General features: G+C 44.2%; 1 protein-coding gene across 1 annotated transcript in view; it reads right to left on the reverse strand.

Moving 5' to 3' along the window:
• The window catches only part of gpm6a (glycoprotein M6A), a 274778-nt gene extending 256772 nt beyond the window's left edge, over positions 1 to 18006 (reverse strand). Inside the window, exon 1 of the mRNA XM_062981388.1 lies at positions 17867 to 18006. Coding sequence (XP_062837458.1) covers positions 17867 to 17870 — 4 coding nt within the window. The 5' untranslated portion in view covers positions 17871 to 18006. The remainder of the gene's footprint in view (positions 1 to 17866) is intronic.
• Between the last annotated feature and the right edge of the window lie 1637 nt (positions 18007 to 19643).

Below are 19643 nucleotides of genomic sequence, written 5' to 3' on the forward strand. Positions count from 1 at the left end.
GGCTGAGGGGAATCCAGTTCTGACTGGGAAGGTAAAAAACCCAAGTTTTCCTCCTCATCAGGAATTACAATGTCCTGAGCAGGACTACAAGGCCCATGGGTCATCACAACTTCCTGCAATTCTCAACATCTTTTACGAACAAATAAGGTTGCAGTGGAAGTTTCAGACTCATTATTGAATAGAGGCAGGTGGACTTCTAAGCGAGCGGTCCAGATATCTCTCTCTCAAATTTTATCCATAAGCCGGTCGGAAGTGAAGATTAAGACTATCGACTGGCTTTGTAGGGAGTACCAATCCTGGAACCGCTCCCTGTGTCTTATCATCGGCTTGGAAGATAAAATATTAAGGGATAAATTGTATTTGTGTGGGCCTAAACTGCAACAGTGGGGCATCACTCTTAGGAGGGTGCTAGTAGACCCACTAATTCGCCCCTTGGACATCGGGCCGAGTATGGATGTTCAAGATTCCCCATTGCGAAGTCATGCTTGTTCTACCCCCCAGTCCCACAACAAGTCTCCACTCTTGTCTAGTTGGCTTACTATTCATGATGAGGCCAAATCAATCGATGCCTCTCTCCCAATAATGGAGAGAAGCTCCTTTTGTAAACAAACAAGCACTTTTGGAGGCTTTCCTTTCCAGGACAGTTGACTAGTCCCGGCAACTGGCAATTCCGCCCAGTTTTTCCATCAGGGGGAGGAGGGCTTGACTGGAGGTGGCCCCATTGAGGTGATATGGGGGAGGAGAAAGCACGGTCACCACCAACCCAGGGAGAAGCGCAACAGAGTTTTTGCGACCCTGGAGAGGATTAGGTGTGGTAGTCTTCAGGACAGACCCCCCAACCTTAAGGTCCTGCTTTTGAACGCCAGATCTGTCAATGGTAAAACAGCTGTCATCCAGGATTTGATCCTGGATGAGAGGGCAGATCTGGCATGCATCACCGAGACATGGCTGGATGAGCTGGGAGGTGTGAATCTTACCCAGCTGTGTCCTCCTGGTTTCGGGGTGCATCAACAGGCCAGAGTTGGGGGGCGGGGAGGAGGAGTTGCAGTGATCTTTCGGCAGTCCATCGCCCTGATCAGATGCGCCGTTCCACAATCCCCGAGGTTCGAGTGTGTCTTCCTGAAGGTGGGAGCCCGAGACAGCTTGGGGATTCTGTTGGTGTACCGTCCACCCCGCGACCCAGCAGTCTCTCTGTCCGAGCTAGCAGAAGTGGTCTCCAATGCGGCCCTTGTCTCCCAACAACTGATAGTTTTGGGAGACTTTAACATTCATGCCGAGTCCACATTGACAGGTGCAGCTCAGGATTTCATGGTTGCCATGACAACCATGGGGCTGTCTCAAGTTATATCAGGGCCCACACATCAGGCAGGACACACCTTGGACCTTGTTTTTGTTGTGGACGGTGGGACAGTCAGAGTGGAAGAGCAAAACATTCTTCCATTGTCATGGTCTGACCATCATCTGATCTGTTTAAGTATCGCCGTGCCTTCTAACCTCCGCAGGGGTGGTGGACCCATTAAGATGGTCCGCCCCAGGAGACTGATGGATCCGGATGGACTTCTGAGGTCTCTTGGGGATCTTCCTGTCCTGGAGACTGGCGATCCTGTCGATGTCCTGGTTGATCGCTATAATAGTGAGCTATCAAGGGCATTGGACACGATCGCTCCCGAACGTCCCCTCTCACTGCGTAGAGTCGCGTCGACTCCTTGGTTTACCGAGGAGTTGGCTGTGATGAAGCGTAGGAGGAGGGGACTAGAGTGCATCTGGAGGAAATCTCGGGACGTGTCCGACCAAGCACGGGCTAAAGCCGCTATTAAGGCGTACTCCGTGGCTCTGCGAGCAGCCAGGAAAGTTTTCACGACTGCCCGCATAGCGTCTGCAGCCAACAGGCCATCGGAGTTGTTCCGAGTTGTGGGGGAGCTCCTGCGGCCTCCTGAGGTCCAGGGGCTTCCCGATGACTTGGCAACTGGGTGCAGCGATTTCGCGCACCACTTTGCAGGCAAAGTTGCTCAGATACGCCTTGAGCTAGACTCCAGCTCAATTGTGGTCTCAGCGGAGGTAACCGAGGTACCTGTCTGTTCGATCTTATGGGATTCTTTCCGGCTTGTTCTTCCTGATGACGTGGAGGGGATTCTTGGGTCTGTGAGGGCGACCACCTGCGCTCTGGATCCTTGTCCCTCTTGGCTGGTCAAGCTGGCCAAAGATGGGTTGTTGGATTGGTTTGTGACCATAATAAATGCTTCTTTGGTTCAGGGGTCGGTGCCATCCTACTTTAAGCAGGCGGTAGTAAAACCACTACTAAAAAAGCCTTCGCTTGACCCATCTATTTGTAACAACTACAGACCAATCTCCAACCTCCCGTTTTTGGGCAAGGTTCTGGAGCGGGTGGTTGCCACGCAGCTCCAGGAATTTCTCGATGACACTGATTTTCTGGACCGCTCGCAGTCTGGCTTCAGGCCTGGGTACAGTACCGAGACGGCTTTGGTCGCCTTGGTGGATGACCTCCGCAGGGAGCTGGACAGGGGGAGTGTGACCCTGCTGGTTCTCTTGGACATCTCAGCGGCTTTCGATACCATCGACCATGGTATCCTTCTGGGGAGGCTCGCCGGGATGGGGCTCGGTGGCACGGTTCTGCAGTGGCTCCGGTCCTTCCTGGAGGGTCGTTCCCAGATGGTGAAGCTGGGGGACACCTGCTCGGACCCCTGGCCATTGACCTGTGGGGTCCCGCAAGGGTCTATTTTATCCCCCATGCTATTTAACATCTACATGAAACCGTTGGGAGAGGTCATCCGGAGTTTTGGAGGGTGTTGCCATCTCTACGCAGATGACACGCAAATCCACTACTCATTTCCATCTAACTCCAAGGAAGCCCCTCGGATTCTGAACCAGTGCCTGGCCGCTGTGGCGGACTGGATGAGGAGGAACAAGCTGAGGATCAATCCTGACAAGACAGAGGCCCTCCTGGTCAGTCGCCCATCTGATCGGGGTATTGGGTGGCAACCTGTGCTGGACGGGGTTGCACTCCCCCTGAAATCACAGGTCCGCAGTTTGGGGGTCCTCCTGGATTCAGCGTTGACGCTTGAGGCTCAGGTGTTGGCGGTGGCCGGGAGGGCTTTCGCACAACTCAAACTTGTGCGCCAACTGCGACCATACCTCGTGAAGTCTGACTTGACCACGGTGGTGCATGCCTTAGTTACCTCTAGACTGGACTACTGTAATGCGCTCTACGTGGGGCTTCCCTTGAAGACGGCCCGGAAATTACAATTGGTCCAGCGCTCGGCAGCCAGATTAATAACAGGGGCGAGCTACAGGGAACGATCTACTCCCCTGTTTAAAGAGCTCCACTGGCTGCCGTTCACTTTCCAGTCCCAATTCAAGGTGCAGACCATCATCTATAAAGCCCTAAACGGTTTGGGACCCACCTACCTTAGGGACCGTATCTCCTACCATAAACCTGCTCGTTCCCTTCGTTCATCCGGGGAGGCCTTCCTTTCGCCACTGCCTCTGTCCCAGGCCCGTCTTGTGGGAACGAGGGAGAGGGCTTTTTCTGCTGTGGCCCCCCGACTGTGGAATTCATTGCCCACTGAGATTAGGCAAGCCCCCACCTTGTTAGCCTTTAAGAAAGATCTAAAAACATGGCTTTTCCGATGTGCCTTTGGGGAGTAAATGTAATATATTGCTCTGGCCATTCCCCTTGGTTTTTATCCTTTAGACTGCTCCACCATTTTATTTCCCTGTTTCCCCTTATTCCTATGTCTCTCTCTCCCGAGTTTTTAATTAAGTGTTCATGTGGCCCGCCCTGTTTTTTACTGTTTTCTCTGATTTGTGCTGTAATGTATATGATTATTTTTGCACTGTTATATTGTGTTATGATATGTTGTTTTATTTTGTTATATTGTATGGTGTCTGGGCATGGCCCCATGTAAGCCGCCCCGAGTCCCCGTTGGGGAGATGGTGGCGGGGTATAAATAAAGTTTTATTATTATTATTATTATATTAAAGAGCAGAGAAACATAGCCACTCTATCAAACACAAGCCCCTTGAAATGGTTAGATCATTTTAAACAAAACTTTCAGCAGACACTTTACTTAAAAGTTGATATGCCAAGACACCTGAGAATCGCTTTTACAAGGGCCAGATTTAAAGAAATGGAGTCAATGGAGAGACACAGTAGATTTAATCAGATCCCACCTGAAGAAAGATTCTGTATCTGCGACGCCCTTGAAGTTGAAAATTTGAACCACATATTACATAACTGCTGTCTATACGAAAAAGATAGGAAACAACATTTATGGCCATTTATCTGTAATAAAATGAGCTGGGATACATTGGCCAAAACCACATTTTTACTAGCTGGTTTGAACCCAGACTTAACAACAAAAGTTGCTCTTTATCTTCATAAAGCACTTAAAAAAAATTAGAGTATTTGATCAGATTGGCATACAGCGTAAGGGGGACGAGGACACCTGATGCTCATACTTAGGATTAAGGTATATTTGGCTATCAGTTCGCCTCCTGCACCTTTTTCCTTCTGTAGATGTATATTTATATCTACATTTTTATTCGGACTACATGTATTCTGTCCTTTGTGTTATATTATGTATTTTTATAAGGCCAATTGACTGATCATTAAAAATTGCTTCCCAGCTCCAGGGATTCCTAGATGAAGCTGAGTTTTTAGATCCATTGCAGTCTGGGTTCTGGCATGGGCATGGCACCAAGACGGCTTTGGTCGCCTTGGTGGATGACCTCCGCAGAGAACTTGACAAGAGGAGTGTGTCCTTGTTGGTTCTCTTGGACATCTCAACGGCTTTCGATACAATTGACCATGGTATCCTTCTGGGGTGGCTCTCTGGAATGGGTCTTGGGGCACTTATTTGCAGTGGCTCCACTCCTTTCTGGAGGGCTGAACCCAGTTGTGAAGCTGGGGAAGACTTGCTCAGACCCTTGGCCTTTGGCCTATGGAGTCCCACAAGGTTCTATTCTGCCCCCATGCTCTTTAACATCTACATGAAACTGCTGGATGAGCTCATCTGGAGTTTTGGAGTTTGGTACCATCTCTATACAGATGACACTCAGCTCTACTACTCCTTTCCACCAAACTCCAAGGAAGCTCCTCGGGTGCTGGACCAGTGGCTGTCCACTGTGATGGACTGGATGAGGGCTAACAAGCTGAAGCTCAATCCTGACAAGACAGAGGTCCTCCAGGTCAGTCGTTCGGCTGATCAGGGTATAGTATGGCTACCTGTGCTCGATGGGGTTACACTCCCCTTGAGGACACAGGTCGGCAGCCTGGGGGTCCTTCTGGATTCAGCGTTGATGCTGGATGCTCAGGTGTCAGCGGTGGCCGGGAGGGCCTTTGCACAACTGAAGCTTATGAGCAGCTGCAACTGTACCTCCAGAAGTCTGACTTGACCAAGTTACCTCCAGATTGGACTACTGTAATGTACTCTATGTGGGGCTGCCTTTGAAGATTTTGTTTATTTGTTTTTTTTTTTATTGGGCTTGTCCCCATGTGAGCCGACCTGAGACGCTTCGGGGAGATGGAGGCGGGATACAAAAATAAAGTTATTATTATTATTATTATTATTATTATTATTATTATTATTATTATTAATAGTTTGGTTTCATTTTGTTGTGAAGGCTTATCTCTATATAACTCTGAAAACAGTTGCAGGAAAACAACCTCGCTATTCTGGATGATGTCCTCCCTGCTCATATACCATGGCGGTAATGAACATATAAACACAATGGGAAGACTGGTAACCCTATCTTACACCTTAAACTATTGCAATATTTTTTTCATCATTCTTACCTAAAATTGATTTACACACAGGCTAAGAACAATCCCTGACTAAAGGAAGCCTAGAAAATGCCTGTTCAGTTTTATTATTCATGCATTTATTACATTTATATTCTGTCCTTCTTTCAAAGAGTTTAAGGGACAGTTTCCCCATTTTCTCAACTTTCCTGTGAAGTAGATTAGACTGAGAAATAATGAACGATCCATGATGACCCAGTAAATGTCATAACCATGTGGGGATTTCAACTGCATCCCCGCCTGTCCAAGTCTAACATTGTAAGTACGGCAATATGCTAACTCTTCAAACATGTTTATCCATGGAAAAAATTAACTCCATTCCTTGACTGTTTCATCCATTCCTCAATGTTCTTGATGCTATATTTTATTTATAATGTTTACATTAAATCTCTCAGCTTTATTTTAAACTCATTGTTTCTTGTCCAACGCTGATAGACAGACTAAACAAACATTTGTTTCTTTTCTAAAACATGAAAATTGTAGCGATCTTCATTTCTTTAAAATAAATAAACAGTTTCATCAAGTTTTCATTCTATGATTTTCCTGTCCAAGTTTCAATGTTCTTTTACATATTCCCTCCGGCATCTTGGCCAAATTATCTTTCCAGAGACATGGGGCCCCAAACTAAACAATTTTAAACACAAACACATACACACATATTCAGGTCAGCCATGAAGACAGAAACAGATACAAGTTTTCAGCCATTCATCACTTGAAACTGGTGGTAACAATGCCCGGGGTTGTTGTTGATTATAATAATGATGAAGATTTTGCCTTTTGCTGGTTGGCACCCAGACAAATATAATAAAAAACTAATAACATACAAAAACATTTAAAACACTTGAAACAAATTAAAACAACGACAACTAAAACTCCGGCACATTATACACTGTCTGTTTCCCCTGACAAATTCACTTCTCAAAGGTCTGCTTGAATGGGAAAAAATGTTTTATTTTCTAGTGGAAAGATAGCATGGAGGATATCATTGAACCTCTCTAGAATATTTTCTATATCACATTCAACTTTAAAAAAATGATTAAAGCAAAATGCATGATGGAGGTAAACCTACATAGATTTTAATGACATCTCACCGAATACTCTGTGTTTAAAAGGTAAAGTTTTCCCCATGACATTAAGTCTAGTCGTGTGTGACTCTGGGGGGTGGTGCTCATCTCCATTTCTAAGTCAAAGAGCCGGTGTTATCTGCCAAGGTCATGTGGTCGGCCTGACTGCATGGAGCGCCATTACCTTCCGACCAGAACAGTACCTATTGATCTACTCACATTTGTTTACAAACTGCTAGGTTGACAGAAACTGGGGCTAACAGCGGGAGCTCTCCCCGCTCCCCAGATACGAACCACCTACCTTTCGGTCAGCATGTTCAGCAGCTCAGCAGGGTTTATCAATATTAATACTGGATATCACTATATCTATTGGAGCCACCATGATGGACCAGTTTTAGGTTTCATGTCTTCCATGACATCCACATACTAGTGAAATGCATTACCCTATATCCCCAAAAATAAAACAGGGTCTTATATTAATTTTTGCTACAAAAGATTCTTTAGAGCTTGTTTTCAGGGGCAGTCTTATTTTTCCACATTGACTTTTTAAAATGAACTATATCTAGGGCTTATTTTTGAAATAGGACTTATATTTTGAGCATCCTCAGAAATGCTGAAAAGTCATGATAGGTCTTATTTTCAGGGTAGGTCTTATTTTTGGGGGAACAAGGTAGTATCCTGAAATATTCTTCGGAGCAGTTTTCAATTTCATAAGTTGATGCAGCTCTGTGGTGGAATTGTAGTTTTTTTGTTCTCATGTTCAAACCACTTTATGAGGGCTTTTAGACCAGATACTGCTACTCTCATTTATAGAGATGGGAAGGGAGTGTTCATTAAGATGGCCTACCCACAGATCCATAAAAGAAATTATTAATGCCTTCCAGATCTCATCAAAACACTGTTGTTCTCCCCAATCCCCCAATATTTTTAATTAATATCTTTAACAACAAAAACATGCACAAAGAAAAGCAACAATACTTATAAACACAGACAAACTTAGCTACTTTGAGTCGCCTTGTGGAGTGAAAAAGTGAGGTATTATTATTATTATTATTATTATTATTATTATTATTAGAGAAAACTGGCAAAAGAAGGCTTTCCATGGACAGTTCCTAAAAAAAATTGAGAGCAAAATTGACAAGGAAAAAACATGGATGTAGCTCACAAATGGAACTTTGAATAATAATAATAATAATAATAATAATAATAATAATAATAATAGAAGAGAAAACTGGCAAAAGAAGGCTCTCCATGGACAGTTCCTAAAAAAAAAGAGAGCAAAATTGTCATAGACAGAACGCCACCAAATAGAGTAAAACTCAGTTTATTGAGGTTACAGAACTAAAAATGCCCGTAGGTAACAAGAACAAGGCAAACACTTAACTTCAGTGTGAAAAGTAACAAAAAACAGCTCCGTTTGAACTAAAAACGGTTCAAAGGAATAAACCGGATTAAACAGGAGTTTAATCCGGATTAAATCAAAAGTGCTTACTTCAGCCTGGCGAATAAAGCAAACAAAAGAGGATTAACAGAGTTCAGAATGAAAACAATAAACTGGCAGCAGATTCTTCTCTGCTACTCAAAAACTACAGATGAGTAACTCAGGCTGTTTACTCCTCCGTGCAACGAGCGATATCCGGGTCCAGGCACATCAATCAGGGTAACGGCGGTCAGCAGGGTCCCAATCCGGTCCGAGGTCGAAAGCCAAGTGCAGACGTCTAGAATTCCACAAGTCTCACCGATAGCCACAGAAGGAGTAATCCGGGGTCGAGGTCAATCAGTCCAGTGTCAATCCAGTGTAGGTAATCAATGTCCGTCAAAAAGACGACGGAGGTCCAAGCTATCAAGATTAAACACAAGTTGCACAGAAAAACCCCACACAGTTCCTCCCGCCATCTATGCCCAGTGTCCTTGGTAACTTACGTATCCAGCAACGAATCACACCCGTCTTCAGGAAGTTCCCCAACAAGAGCCCAAGCGTTCGTCCAGATTACCTTGCCCAACGCAATTAGACCTTGATCCTAAACCCCATTTTATCACAATTCAAACTCATCATCGCTGTCAGCTGCCCTCCCAATTCCAGGTGCCCCATCATCATCATCCTCATCAGAGCTAAAACACCTTTGACTACGCCCTACAGCATCCCCAGCTGTGGATCCCGCTCCATCCCTCCAGCCCGTCCATGGGTCTGATCCTGCAGCCCGCCAATCGCCTCCCATGCTTTCACTGCCGGTGACACCCAAATCCTCCCTCACACGAGTCCACTCCATGTCATCCTCCTCCGAGCTGACCATTTCTTCCTCCATTCCCTCGGTAAAACCCTCAAATGAGTCCTCATCTGTTGGTTCTGCAAATAAATCCCGAAGCCGTTTCCTTTCACGCTCCTCAAGAGTCTGACTCTCGAGGAGTCTTACGACCCCTTCTCCTAGTATCAGAGCCAGAAGGCTCAACCATAACAAAAATTGACAAGGAAAAAACATGGATGTAGCTCACAAATGGAACTTTGAAAAAAGAGACTGAGGGCCTGATTCTTCTAGCCCAAGAACAAGCAATTAGAACAAATGCCATCAAAGCCAGAAATGAAAAGTCGAATACAGATTCCAAGTGTAGACTCTGCAAGCAGGCAGTCGAAACAATGGATCACATACTCAGATGCTGCAAGAAAATCCCACAGACAGACTACAAACAGAGGCATAATACCGTGGCACCGATGGGCCATTGGAACTTGTGCCACAAATACCATCTGCCTGTGACAAAAAACTGGTGGGATCACAAGCCTGAAAAGGTTACAGAAAATGAACACGTCAAACTACTCTAGGACTTCCAAATTCAGACTGACAGAGTTTTGGAGAACAATACTCCTGACCTCACGATCGTGTTAAAAAACAAAGTATGGATCGTTGATGTTGCAATCCCAGGTGACAGCAGAATCAATGAGAAGCAACTGGAAAAGCTTATGCAATACGAGGATTTAAAGACTGAACTGCAAAGACTCTGGCACTAGCCAGTAAAGGTGGTACCAATGGTGATTGGCACACTGGGTGCAGTGCCTGAAGACTTTGGCCAGCACTTAAAAACAATCAGCACTGACAAAATTACCATCTGTGAGCTGCAAAAGGCCACCCTACTCGGATCTGCACGCATTATTCACCGACACATCACATAATCCTAGACACTTGGTAAGTGTCTGACGTGTGACCCAATTCAACAGCCAGCATAGTGATCTTGTTTGCTGTGTACTAATCTCATTGTGTATCAAATAATAATAATAATAATTAGCCCAACAAACATAAATCTCTATCTACAATTCTTAAGTTTGGATCTACACTGCCCTATATCCCAGGATCTAATCCCAAATTATCTGATTTGAACTTGATTATTATGAGTATACACTGCCTGATAATCTGGGATCAGATTTTAGTATATAGAGTAGGCTTGCTCAAATAATTCGATTTCCCCGTTACCCGTTATTAATTCGTTACTTTCGTTTGTTTTGAAGCAATATACGACCTTGATTGTACACACGTCTGGATATTGTGGTTTCGAATCGCGAGAGGCCGTTTTTCGTTATGTCGTCGTTTTTTTCGTTAGGAAAAAAAAGCTTTTGCAAATCACCCAAACTCCCACCATTCAGGCCCTTTCCTTTTGCCCCTCAGCAAAAGGGGCTTCACGGGCTCAGCCAATGGGAGGGGGCGAGGGGGAAGGAGGCCGAGGAGGAGGAGGAAGACGGAGGGGGAAAATGGCCGCCGCCGCCTCGCCTCAGCTCAGGCCTGATACTCAGAGGTTTTCACGTCTGTGCGAAGCTAGGCAAGTGGGGTTTATATATCTGTGGAAGGTCCAGGGTGGGAGAAAGAACTCTTGTCTGTGGGAGGCAAGTGTGAATGTTGCAATTGGTCACCTTGATTAGCATTGAATAGCCTTGCAGCTTCAAAGCCTGGCTGCTTCCTACCTGGGGGAATCCTTTGTTGGGAGGTATTAGCTGGCCCTGATTGTTTCCTGTCTGGAATTCCCATTTTCTGGGTGTTGTTCTTTTACTGTCCTGATTTTAGCTTTTCTGTAGCTAAAAATGCATATAAAATTGATTCTATAGGGAGGATAAATGATTGGATTTCAACTCCTACAGCTTAGCTTTCTCTGCCAATAATGGTACCATATCAAACTAAACCTCCCAAGATTCTGTAGCAGTGAGCCATCTTGGATATTGTAAGGGATTTATTATTATTATTATTATTATTATTAGACCTTGCTCCCAGGAAGGTGCCTTCGCTGTGGCTCCCAACTTATCTATCTACCTTTCCACATATTCTCCACATTGTGTGTATGTATATTATATATACATGAGCCCCGATGGTGAAGTGTGTTAAAGCACTGAGCTGCTGAACTTGCAGACCGAAAGGTCCCAGGTTCAAATCCCGGGAGCAGAGTGAGTGCCCGCTGTTAGCTCCAGCTTCTGCCAACCTAGCAGCTTGAAAACATGCCAATGTGAGTAGATCAATAGGTACCGCTCTGGCGGGAAGGTAATGGCACTCCATGTAGTCATGCCGGCCACATGACCTTGGAGGTGTCTATGGACAACACTGGCTCTTGGGCTTAGAAATGGAGATGAGCACCAACCCCCAGAGTCAGACATGACTGAACTTAACGTCAAGGGATACCTTTACCTTTACCTATATATACACACACACACACACACATATGCAGGGACTATATATATATACACAGTATTTTATATATATACACACACCAATTTAACAAAGTTTCAGCCACAAAAACAAAGTTTCTGAAGTAGAACAATGACTTTCACAGTAAAGACAACCCAATTTAACAGGAAATAAGACTTTCAAACCAGGAACAGATTTCTGCAATTATTAAAAAATGGTTTATTATAAAAGCTATGAAAATTCACCAAAAATCAGAGGATAAGGGAAACGTTCCAAATTTTGGTGAGCTATCAGTGTTAAATGTGTTCTACCACTGTACCAAGTTTGAAGAAGATCACTCAAAAAATGAGGGCGGGAGAGTCCTGTAAAATCTCCCCTCGTGCTGTTTTTTTTGGCCACTGCGCATGCGCGTCCGCCATTAACGAATTAATTTAGAAAATAACGAATTTTCATTAATTTCGAATTTTTTGGGGGGGCAAAATTCGGAAATGACATCAGAAACGAAACGCTGGCGCCCCCTGCTTTTGAAACGAGTTTAGAATCAATTTTTTCATGGATCGCTCAAGCCTAATATAGAGCAATGTAGATCCAGCCTAGAACACCAACATATACTCATACATAAATTGATTTTAAAAGTGTATATGGAAATGGAAGAAACACTACTGATGTGAACATTACCAAGTATCCTTTCCTGTTCTTCAGAGAATAAGAATTCTGCTGGAGAAATACAGAAAAAGAAACAACTACCAGGATAACTAGAATACAGACAGCAATCTTAGAGTGATTACAATCATAATAATACCATCCTTGTTTTCTGCAGGGATAGTAACAAAGTATTCTCACTTCCTGGTTAACTTTCCATTTGCAGGTAGCTGCCTAGCAGAGCTTTTCGCAGGTGGTGGAAGGGCTGCTTCATTTGAAACCTGACAGGGATTAGAGCAAACACACAGGGGCTTGCAGTGACAGTTTCCAAGGTGCCTTGAGGGTACAACTCACTCTGATCTTGATGCAATTATTGAACTGTGTGGTGACAATAAAGATGTCCAAAGTACTATACCTTATGTGAGATCAATTTCAATTCATGCAGCATGAAGTTAGAGACAAAAATTCTTAATTTGTATTTTTGATACTCACCTTTCATCGAGCAGGAAGAAGTTTTTCCTTATGAAACCTAATAGTCCTACTACATTCAGAAAGGAAATCCTGAAGATGTTCTTTCTTTTCAAAAACCCAGAAGATAGGAACAAGTACTATCCATTTATTAATGTGGATAATCAACTACAGGTACATTTGGTTGAAGTAAATTAGCTAACTCCAGTGCAACCCAAATGCTGATCTTCATTTGGCATCACTATTACCTTGGTTACGTGATGTTCAGAGAGAGAGAAGTTTGCCTATGTTGACTCTCGATGGTCTTTGACACCTACTAAAACCATGGGCGACTGTGTGGGATGGGTGTATCTAAAAGAACTAACAACAAAATGAAGACTCTGTTCTAGCTCGCATGGTTGGTATCCAAAAGAAGCGGCACTAGATATCTGCTCAAGTCCAGGTAACTCTTGCAAAGTTTTGTTTACAAGAGTTAGGACTCCTCAACATAAAATAATATGGCTGGATTAATTCATTAGAAGTTTTGGAATAAAGCTGAATCAGTCTAAAGTGCCTTTGGTGTTCTTCGATTTCTGTCTGGGCACCGCGTTTGGTGGTCCCTATGTAGACTTGTCCAAAGAACACAAAAGGCACTGCAGAATAATTCAACCAGAGAAGTCAACTATAGCAGTGCACATGATAAACTAACCTGGATACAGAATATTATTTGAGAACACTGAAATTCTGGACCACTCTGACAACCATTATGTCAGACTACACAGAGAAGCCATCGAAATCCAGAATTTCAGCAAAAAGGAGGAAACCATGAAAACAAACAAAATTTGGTTACCTGAATTTAAAAACACCAGAATCAAGACACTAAATAACAACACCACTCAGAAACAAGAGAACTCCAGACAACAAGGAATCAAGGGCCAGTTAACACCTCCCAAATAGAGGATGCCTCCAGGCAACAAAGGCCAGACTACCTCTATGCAGACACCCTCATTGATTGACTTTGCAAACTTCATGGCTACTCAAATGCTAATTCAAGCTTGCTAGTTGCAACGTCCACACTTTCTTTACACAGACAAGTGTGTAAGGAGAGAATGCTGCTGGAACATGGCCATGGAGTCCGAAAAACTCACAGCAACCTACTGTCAGGTGTAACTCTGCAGGTGCTGAATTGGAATCTGGGTTCTATTATGGGTTGGCTGAAAGTCAGTAAACTGAAGTTGAGCACTGATACAATGACGACACTATAAATAAGCGTGCAATTTACATAGGATTAGATTCACAATGAAGTACAGTAGCAGGTATGTGGCTTAAAATCGTGGAGTTGGAAGATACCATAAGGGCCATCCATTCCAATCCTCTGCCATGCAAGAACACCCAATCAAAGCATTATTAACAGATAGTCATCCAGCCTCTGTTTAAAAACCTCCAGAAGGAGACTGTCATGCCCCAAGTAAGTACAGTCCACTGCTGAAGGGCTGTTACCATCAGGAAGTTCTCCCTAATGTTTAAGTATAATATCTTTTCCTGAAGTTTGAACCCATTGCTCCATGTCCTGGTTTCTAGAACAGCACAAAATGAGCTTGCCCTCTCCTCAACATGACATCCTTTCAAATATTTAAACATGGCAGCAACTCTCAACTTTTCCAAGCTAAACATACCCAGCCCCCTAAGCTTCTCCTCGTAGGGCTTGATTTTCAAATTTTTGATCATGTTGGTCACCTTTCTCTAAACAAGTTCTAACTTGTTACTATCCTTCTTGAATTGTGGTGCCCAGAACTGGACAAAGTATTCCAGATGGGGTCTGACCAAAACAAAATAGAGTTGTAGTTCTCAAGACAACCTCATCCCTTCACATCTCCATCCCAGATGGTCACAGTGGCAAGAAATATATCACCATAAGATCATCTTGAAAATCTAAATCAGGCTATAGTCCAACTTTTCCCCAACCTTTTTTTGACCAGGGACCAGTTTCACAAAGGACCACTTTCCAACATTAGTGCCAAAAGGGTTACGAATCAGTTTTTGGTCAACTTTAGATTTGGTTTGGTTAATTGGGTTGCTGATTCAGAAAACTGCATTGGATAGACCTCATCAGCTCTAGTTTCTGATACAGAACATATGCTATCCAGTAGTCTCCATCTGCTTGCCCACAGAAAACCATATTTAATAATCTAGAGCTGATTTGGTCTATCCAATGCGATTTTCTGAATCAGTACCCCAAATAACCCCAGGAACAGGCCTAAAAACAAAGACACCATGGCGCCCCTGCTTCTAGGTGCCACATAGAATGGCTTGGTTCAGGAGGAGGGAGGAGGAGAAGCAGCAGTCAGGAGGCTTGTTGTTGCGCCTTTTGTTAGTAGTCAGCCTCTCCCCTCTCAACATCCCTGTTGCTTCGGCACTATAAAAGGGTTTCAAGAGACCAGTTGTTCTAGTTGCAACTGTATAGTAACAGTGAGGCTGCGGATCATATTTTAGTTCTTGGGGACCATGGATGATCCACGGACCACAGGTTGGGAACCACAGTCAAACCGGACTAGCATTCTCTTCCCAGAACAGCTAACCACATACTCATGGGAAGCTACAAGCAGGAACTTGAAAACAATGTCACTTTCTTCTCCAATTCCTTAGTTAGTAAAATGTAGTTATAAAATGTCTTGAGAGCATAATGTATCTCACATATCATGTGTGTTTTAGTCCAAAGAAACGCTTTGTTTAGTGTTGTATAGGAACTACTGTTCAAGAAAATTAAAACATTATCATATGCAAAGTTGCTTTTGCTAATAAAAATATATATTTGTCAGAAATATGAACAAAAAAATGTCTTGACAACACAAGAATAGACAGAACATGACCATTTTACAATCCTTGCCATCCCATTGCTCCCAATTTTTCAGAGGCATGCTGGCATCCAGAACTGGTGACACAGCGGGATAAAAGGAGGAAGGAATTATAACTGAACAAATTGCAGTTGACTTTTTTTGCCTCTTTCATTCTTTTGTCCGAGTGCCTCTAGATTCCACAGCTTAAGGGCACTGTTGCGTGAGAAAAGAATAATCTGATTTTCTACACCAGCAGTACTTGTTGCATCCTGGAACTACATTCAGACTAAAGGCATTCTTTGGGAGCAATGAACTGCTGCCTTGCTTCCAGAGATGGGATACTCATTAGCAAGGAGGGGGAAACACTTGGAACGCTATTTACATCAAAACTAGCTTTGTTAACTCAGGCATGTAGTAAGGAATCTCGAAGATCACGAGTGTATTAGCTGTAGGCAAGCATCCCTTCTAGTTTGATGGAAAGCATAAAATAAGATTCTAAACATGAAATTCATTTCTATTTCATTTTCACCTAATACACATAGCCTGAAGGTAACTTTATACATCACATTTTGTGCATGAAACAAAAGTTTGTGCACATTGACCCAGTAGAAAAACAAGGTGTTGCTATCTCAGCCATCCACGTGGAACATCTTAGAATATTTTGGATTTTAAAATCCCATGTAAAAGATATTCGACTTGTATTACCATTGAGATTTTGAAGCATTTCGGATAAGGGATGCTCATTCTGAAACTTGCCCATTATAATTTGGCCAACAACATTAAAGGTCCATAAAAATCCATCCTGACGTTCAACCTCTGCTCAGAGACCCATCCAGGGCAAACATCTTGTTGCTAACAATCGAAATGTGCATCTACACTGGAGAATTAATGCAGTTTGACACCACATCTGTGGCAGGCATTCTCAGAGGTTTTGAGGTCTATATTAGTTTCCAATATACCTCACAACCTCTGGGGATGCCTGCCATAGATAAGGGCAAAACGTCAGAAAAGAATGCTTCGGGAACATGACCATACAACCCGGAAAACTCACAGCAACCCAGTTGTGAGGTCTGTTGGAAACTAGACAAGTGGGATTTATATATCAGTGGAAAGTCCAGGTTGGGAGAAAGAACTCTTGTTTGTTTGAGGCAAGTGTGAATGTTGATTAGTATTTAATGGCCTTGCAGCTTCACAGCCTGGCTGCTTCTTGCCTGAGGAAATCCTTTGTTGGGATGTGTTAGCTGGCCCTCATTGTTTTTTGAACAAAATCTGGCTACCAGTATTTAAAAACTCTAAAATCAGGACAGTAAATAAAGAACAACATTCAGAAAACAATGGTGAAGATGACACGGACTGAACTATGGACAAAGCATGAGGAAGAACGGATCTGATTTTATGTTTGAAATGTATATTTTAATTCATAATGTATTTTAATAGTTTTAACTGTTTTATGTGCTGTTTTATATTGGTTTGTATGGGCATCTAAGTGTTGCCACTGTTGTAAGCCGCCTTGAGTCCCTTTGGGTGAGAAGGGCGGGATATAAATGTGAGAAATAAATAAATAATAAATAAAACAAAGGAATTCCAGACAAGAAACAATCAGGGCCAGCTAACTCCTCCCAACAAAGAATTTCCTCAGGCAAGAAGCAGCCAGGCTGTGAATCCTTTGTTGGTAGGTGTTAGCTGGTCCTGATTGTTTCATGCCTGGAAGTCCCCTGGGAAACACCTCCCAACAAAAGATTCCCCCAGGCAGGAATCAACCAGGCTTTGAAGCTGCTAGGCTTTTCAATGCTAATCAAGGCGACTAATTGCAATATTCACACTTGCCTCCAACAGACAATAGTTCTTTCTCCCACCCTGGACCTTCCACAGATATATAAACCTCACTAACGTAGTTTCCAACAGGCCTCACAACCTCTGAGGATGCCTGCCATAGATGTGGGCGAAATGTCAGGAGAGAATGCTTCTGGAACATGGCCATTACAGCCCGGAAAACTCACAGCAACCCAGTGATTCCGGCCATGGAAGTCTTCCACAACACAAGTTTGGCCTCTTCTCAAAACTTGGACGGCTGCGACAAACCTATTGTTTTCCCAATTCGACGTCCCTCCATTTCTATCCCGACAAACCCATGATAGTTATGAGTTGGATCATAATGAACCTTTCCCCCTCCCCGCCCCGAAAGTGGAAGGTTCCACTCCACGTTCTAAAAGCCTAAAGTAGAACCTAAATGGGAACCTTCCATCTTTCCTGGAGAGGGGGGGATGCTGTCAGCGCCCAATTCTCAAAGCGAGAGGGAGGGGGGGACGCGGTGAGCCTATTGACGCCAACTCTTTCCAAAGTTTCCATGGAAGCCGGGCGTCCTCTTTGCTTCCCCGCTTTGGCTTCACTCACCCATGGTGATCGCACCGTGCCGTCTTCTCCAAACTCCGGTCCTTAGAGAGGGAGAGGCGGCTCTCAGGGACCCCTCCGCACTAGAGATCCCCGGGCAAAGCGAGCTAAGCAGCCCCGGCGTCAGCAAAACAGAGGCGGGTCCAGGAAGCCCTCCCCCTCCAACCCCATTAGCCTCCTCTCCCTGGAAGCCCCTGCCTCGCCCTCAGCGGCCCCAAGCAGGGGGGAGTTTGGAGTTTAAAGTTTCCCCCAAAGTCACTGGAAGATTCACATTGCCCGCCTTTCCCTCAGCCTTTCCTTCAGGGTGCCAAGGAGTTCTTCATCAGGGGATTGCTTGCATCTACACTGCAGAATTAACTCAGTTTTGCACTGTCAAGGCTCAATACTGTGGAATCCTGCAAGTCTGTAGTTTGGGGAGGCATCAGTACTCTTTGGCAGAGAAGAGCACTTTAAATACACGTTTATGCCAAACCAAATTCCGTTCTACTTTTCTAAACTAACAAGTCAGCATGGCATAGTGGTTTCAGTGTTGGACTACAACTTTGGGCCTCTGTACATGGCATTAATCGACCTTGCAAAGGCATTCGTGACACAGTGAATCCTCCAAAAAGTCGGGTGCCCTGACAAATTTGTGAACATCCTGCGCCTCCTCCATGATGACAAGATGTCAACAGTTTTGGACAGCAACGGCTCCCAAAGTGACCCATTTAAGGTGGAATCAGGTGTCAAACAGGGATGTGTTATTGCCCTGACCTTATTTTCCATCTTCATCACTATGATACATCACCTTGTTGATGGGAAGCTTCCCATTAGAGTGGAAATCATCTATCCGACCGATGGCAAGCTATTCAACCTCAGCAGACTGAAAGCCAAAACCAAGGTCACAACAACATCTGTTATAGAAGTCCAATATGCTGATGATAACATAGTCTGTGCGCATTCAGAAAAAGACCTACAAGCCACTCTAAACACCTTTGCAGAAGCAGATAAGAAGCTTGGCCTCTCATTGAATATCGAGAAAACCAAAGTGCGCTTCCAGCAGGCATCCCTCTGCAAGGCCAGGAATCTCCCTCCTCGGCTACATCTGGTTCCAGCATTGTCCCAGGCCAGAAGGCTGAGAGGAGACATGATAGCCATGTACAAATACGTGAAGGGAAGTCATAGGGAGGAGGGAGAAAGCTTGTTTTCTGCTGCCCTGCAGACTAGGATGCGGAACAATGGCTTCAAACTACAGGAAAGGAGATTCCACCTGAACATTAGAAAGAACTTCCTCACCATGAGAGCTGTTTGGCAGTGGAACTCTCTCCCCCGGACTGTGGTGGAGGCTCCTTCTTTGGAGGCTTTTAAGCAGAGGCTGGATGTCCATCTGTCGGGGGTGCTTTGAATGCGATTTCCTGCTTCTTGCAAGGGGTTGGACTGGATGGCCCGTGAGGTCTCTTCCAACTCTACTATTCTATGATTCTATGAAACTCCAAGGCCCTCATCTTCATCAGGTTGAACCACAACAAACTCATACGCCTATGAAACATGGGGCATCTACAGCCTTGAAAGTGTTACAATCTCTTGACCTCAGAGGAGGGTAATGGCCCACTCCCTTTGAACAAATCTTGCCAAGAACACCCCATAATAGGCTCACCTTAGAAATGACTTGGAGGCATATAACAACAACAAGAACAAGGAGCCACGATGGTGCAATGGGTTAAAGCCTTGTGCCGGCTGAACTGCTGACCTGAAGGTTGGGTTGCTGACCTGAAGATGGTTCAAATCCGTGAGATGGTGT

This window comes from Anolis carolinensis, chromosome 5 (genome assembly GCF_035594765.1).
Source record: "Anolis carolinensis isolate JA03-04 chromosome 5, rAnoCar3.1.pri, whole genome shotgun sequence".
Classification (NCBI taxonomy): domain Eukaryota; kingdom Metazoa; phylum Chordata; class Lepidosauria; order Squamata; family Dactyloidae; genus Anolis; species Anolis carolinensis.